The 6,000-nt window shown below is 37.0% G+C and overlaps 1 protein-coding gene across 1 annotated transcript in view; it reads right to left on the bottom strand.

Annotated features, from left to right (window-relative positions):
* Nucleotides 1-249: 249 nt before the first annotated feature.
* LOC128183108 (uncharacterized) overlaps nt 250-6,000 on the bottom strand; it is an 87,714-nt gene continuing 81,963 nt past the window's right edge. The window contains exon 14 of the mRNA XM_052851986.1: nt 250-996. Within this exon, the coding sequence (XP_052707946.1) occupies nt 848-996 (149 nt within the window). The 3' untranslated portion in view covers nt 250-847. The remainder of the gene's footprint in view (nt 997-6,000) is intronic.

Raw genomic sequence — 6,000 nt, 5'->3', positions numbered from 1 at the left:
ACCACACAAATCAAGGTTTTCTATGAGTTTAGATATTATCTAATCATAGCTATCTTGGTGGATTGTTTGATTGAAATATAATGAGGCAGTGTACCATTTCTCTGGTAAAACATTGTTATTTCCAGTAGGTGATGATAATTACATACTTTGTATAAATTGATTATTATGTAAACACATAGAGTGTATACATGCTGTTAGGTTTAACTGGTATATGTTACTTGTTTTAATATGTATAAATAATTACACTCATAGAATGAATAAATTTATTAAATTACACATATGTTTTATTCATTGCCAAATCATGACAAGTTACTTTTGCGTAAAATTTGTTGATGATTTGGATATATTAAATTACACGACAGAGTAACATTTAAAAAATACCACATGTATCGACTATCAATCCTAGTTTAGAACATTTTCTCAACCAATCACATTTAAGTATTTTACTTGTATGGAAAATAAAGTAAAAATTTTAAAGAATAAACAAATGTTCTTGGGAGGATAAAATGGAAATTGAATTATCTCCACTAAAAAACTAATGATAATCTCAGCATCACTTATTTTTTGGGGCTGGTAACAATTTAAAATTTCAAGGACAAGAGTTCTAATAGGCTGTTGTTTAATAAAATCAACTTTTATTCTAAAATTGTAATAATTTTATCATCATTCCAACATTTTATTCCATCTGTGACAGTCGAACTGGTTTAACTTTGTCGATATCCAGACAACTTTATGACAGCATCTCCTTTGTTTAACATATTTTCACTGACATAGTGACAATATCTCACTGAGAATGTGACATTATCTCGCTGACAATCACTGTCTCTCACTGACGAGTTGTCCGCTGTCACCGACTGAACTGCAGCTTGTTGTGTCCTTTACTTTTGATTGGTTTATACATTTTCGCTTTGTTCTCAAACTTGTTTCTGCTGTAACCAAAACCCCCTGGTTTACCTCTGTGGCTTTTGGATTTACCTCCCTTTTTTCCGTGAACATCTAAAAATAAATAGAGCATAATTATCAAAAAATAAAAAACAAGGCAAAATGGCAAGTAGAGGAAAAAATTATATATAGAAAGACAAGAGGCCTAAGGGGTCACCTGAGTACCATAGCCCATACACAAACTTGTTTTGAAGTCTCGTATATACATTTAATTAAGTTTCATTCTGGAGTAGAAAAATTAAAATATTGTAATGAGGATCACCTCTCTGCATGAAACCTTTCAAAAAGGACTATGAAACCTATAATCTTAGAGAAAAACTTAAAGATCATAATAGAAAGGAGGACCTGACATCGAAAAAATACTTTGATAGAAATAATTTCCCATATTTTTTAACTTTCAAGATAGGTTTTATGTGTATAAACTGTATATGTTTTCATAGATAAACTAAAACAATATTATAATATAATCTGTGTTAGGTATATATTATCTGACTGTGTAGGTTTATTTTATTCGGTACAAATATATACTAGTTGTACTGTGTGTGTACATGTACTGTGACACACCTAGATCTACATAGGGAGGGGTGTGTAATATATACTGTGTGTACATGTACTGTGACATACCTAGATCTACATAGGGAGGGATGTGTAATATATACTGTGTGTACATGTACTGTGACATACCTAGATCTACATAGGGAGGGGTGTGTAATATATACTCTATGTACATGTACTGTGACATACCTAGATCTACATAGGGAGGGGTGTGTAATATATACTGTGTGTACATGTACTGTGACATACCTAGATCTACATAGGGAGGGGTGTGTAATATATACTCTGTGTACATGTACTGTGACATACCTAGATCTACATAGGGAGGGGTGTGTAATATATACTGTGTGTACATGTACTGTGACATACCTAGATCTACATAGGGAGGAGTGTGTAATATATACTCTGTGTACATGTACTATGACATACCTAGAACTACATAGGGAGGGGTGTGGAATATATACTCTGTGTACATGTACTGTGACATACCTAGATCTACATAGGGAGGGGTGTGTAATATATACTGTGTGTACATGTACTGTGACATACCTAGATCTACACAGGGAGGGGTGTGTAATATATACTCTATGTACATGTACTGTGACATACCTAGATCTACATAGGGAGGAGTGTGTAATATATACTCTATGTACATGTACTGTGACATACCTAGATCTACATAGGGAGGGGTATGTAATATATACTAAATGTACATGTACTGTGACATACCTAGATCTACATAGGGAGGGTGTGTGTAATATATACTGTGTGTACATGTACTGTGACATACCTAGATCTACATAGGGAGGAGTGTGTAATATATACTGTGTGTACATGTACTGTGACATACCTAGATCTACATAGTGAGGGGTGTGTAATATATACTGTGTGTATATGTACTGTGACATACCTAGATCTACATAGTGAGGGGTGTGTAATATATACTGTGTGTATATGTACTGTGACATGCCTAGATCTACACAGGGAGAAGGTGTGTAATATATACTGTGTGTACATGTACTGTGACATACCTAGATCTACATAGTGAGGGGTGTGTAATATATACTGTGTGTACATGTACTGTGACATACCTAGATCTACACAGGGAGGGGCGTGTAATATATAATGTGTGTATATGTACTGTGACATACCTAGATCTACATAGGGAGGGGTATGTAATATATACTCTGTGTACATGTACTGTGACATGCCTAGATCTACATAGGGAGGGGTGTGTAATATATACTGTGTGTACATGTACTGTGACATACCTAGATCTACATAGGGAGGGTAGTGGAATATATACTGTGTGTACATGTACTGTGACATACCTTGTGTATATGTACTGTGACATACCTAGATCTACATAGGGAGGGGTATGTAATATATACTCTGTGTACATGTACTGTGACATGCCTAGATCTCCATAGGGAGGGGTGTGTAATATATACTGTGTGTACATGTACTGTGACATACCTAGATCTACAAAGGGAGGGGTATGTAATATATACTCCGTGTACATGTACTGTGACATACCTAGATCTACACAGGGAGGGGTGTGTAATATATACTGTGTGTACATGTACTATGACATACCTAGATCTACATAGTGAGGGGTGTGTAATATATACTGTGTGTACATGTACTGTGACATACCTAGATCTACACAGGGAGGGGTGTGTAATATATACTGTGTGTACATGTACTGTGACATACCTAGATCTACACAGGGAGGGGTGTGTAATATATACTGTGTGTACATGTACTATGACATACCTAGATCTACATAGGGAGGGGTGTGTAATATATACTGTGTGTACATGTACTGTGACATACCAAGATCTACATAGGGAGGAGTGTGTAATATATACTGTGTGTACATGTACTATGACATACCTAGATCTACATAGGGAGGTGTGTGTAATATATACTGTGTGTACATGTACTGTGACATACCTAGATCTACATAGGGAGGGTGTGTGTAAGATATACTCTGTGTACATGTACTGTGACATACCTAGATCTACATAGGGAGGAGTGTGTAATATATACTCTGTGTACATGTACTGTGACATACCTAGATCTACATAGTGAGGGGTGTGTAATATATACTGTGTGTATATGTACTGTGACATACCTAGATCTACATAGTGAGGGGTGTGTAATATATACTGTGTGTATATGTACTGTGACATACCTAGATCTACACAGGGAGAAGGTGTGTAATATATACTGTGTGTACATGTACTGTGACATACCTAGAACTACATAGTGAGGGGTGTGTAATATATACTGTGTGTACATGTACTGTGACATACCTAGATCTACACAGGGAGGGGCGTGTAATATATAATGTGTGTATATGTACTGTGACATACCTAGATCTACATAGGGAGGGGTATGTAATATATACTCTGTGTACATGTACTGTGACATGCCTAGATCTACATAGGGAGGGGTGTGTAATATATACTGTGTGTACATGTACTGTGACATACCTAGATCTACATAGGGAGGGTAGTGGAATATATACTGTGTGTACATGTACTGTGACATACCTTGTGTATATGTACTGTGACATACCTAGATCTACATAGGGAGGGGTATGTAATATATACTCTGTGTACATGTACTGTGACATGCCTAGATCTACATAGGGAGGGGTGTGTAATATATACTGTGTGTACATGTACTGTGACATACCTAGATCTACAAAGGGAGGGGTATGCAATATATACTCCGTGTACATGTACTGTGACATACCTAGATCTACACAGGGAGGGGTGTGTAATATATACTGTGTGTACATGTACTATGACATACCTAGATCTACATAGTGAGGGGTGTGTAATATATACTGTGTGTACATGTACTGTGACATACCTAGATCTACACAGGGAGGGGTGTGTAATATATACTGTGTGTACATGTACTGTGACATACCTAGATCTACACAGGGAGGGGTGTGTAATATATACTGTGTGTACATGTACTATGACATACCTAGATCTACATAGGGAGGGGTGTGTAATATATACTGTGTGTACATGTACTGTGACATACCAAGATCTACATAGGGAGGTGTGTGTAATATATACTGTGTGTACATGTACTGTGACATACCTAGATCTACATAGGGAGGGGTATGTAATATATACTCTGTGTACATGTACTGTGACATACCTAGATCTACATAGGGAGGGGTGTGTAATATATACTGTGTGTACATATACTGTGACATACCTTGATCTACATAGGGAGGGGTGTGTAATATATACTCTGTGTACATGTACTGTGACATACCTAGATCTACATAGGGAGGGGTATGTAATATATACTCTGTGTACATGTACTGTGACATACCTAGATCTACATAGGGAGGGGTGTGTAATATATACTGTGTGTACATATACTGTGACATACCTTGATCTACACAGGGAGGGGTGTGTAATATATACTGTATGTACATGTACTATGACATACCTAGATCTACATAGTGATGGGTGTGTAATATATACTCTGTGTACATGTACTGTGACCTACCTAGATCTACATAGGGAGTGTGTGTGGAATATATACTGTGTGTACATGTACTGTGACATACCTAGATCTACACAGGGAGGGGTGTGTAATATATACTCTGTGTACATGTACTGTGACATACCTAGATCTACATAGGGAGGTGTGTGTAATATATACTCTGTGTACATGTACTGTGACATACCTAGATCTACATAGGGAGGTGTGTGTAATATATACTCTGTGTACATGTACTGTGACATACCTAGATCTACACAGGGAGGGGTGTGTAATATATACTCTGTGTACATGTACTGTGACATACCTAGATCTACACAGTGAGGGGTGTGTAATATATACTGTGTGTACATGTACTATGACATACCTAGATCTACATAGGGAGGGTGTGTGTAATATATACTGTGTGTACATGTACTGTGACATACCTAGATCTACATAGGGAGGGGTGTGGAATATATACTGTGTGTACATGTACTGTGACTTACCTAGATCTACACAGGGAGGGGTGTGTAATATATACTGTGTGTACATGTACTGTGACATACCTAGATCTACATAGGGAGGGGTGTGTAATATATACTGTGTGTACATGTACTGTGACATACCTAGATCTACATAGGGAGGGGTGTGTAATATATACTGTGTGTACATGTACTATGACATACCTAGATCTACACAGGGAGGGGTGTGTAATATATACCGTGTGTACATGTACTATGACATACCTAGATCTGCACAGGGAGGGGTGTGTAATATATACTGTGTGTACATGTACTATGACATACCTAGATCTACACAGGGAGGGGCGTGTAATATATACTCTGTGTACATGTACTGTGACATACCTAGATCTACATAGGGAGGGGTGTGTAATATATACTGTGTGTACATGTACTGTGACATACCTAGATCTACATAGGGAGGGGTGTGGAATATATACTGTGTGTACATATACTGTGACAT

Source organism: Crassostrea angulata, chromosome 5 (genome assembly GCF_025612915.1).
Source record: "Crassostrea angulata isolate pt1a10 chromosome 5, ASM2561291v2, whole genome shotgun sequence".
Taxonomy (NCBI): Eukaryota; Metazoa; Mollusca; class Bivalvia; order Ostreida; family Ostreidae; genus Magallana; species Magallana angulata.
The sequence above is the reverse complement of the archived record's forward strand: the minus strand, read 5'-3'. Positions and strand labels throughout refer to the sequence as shown.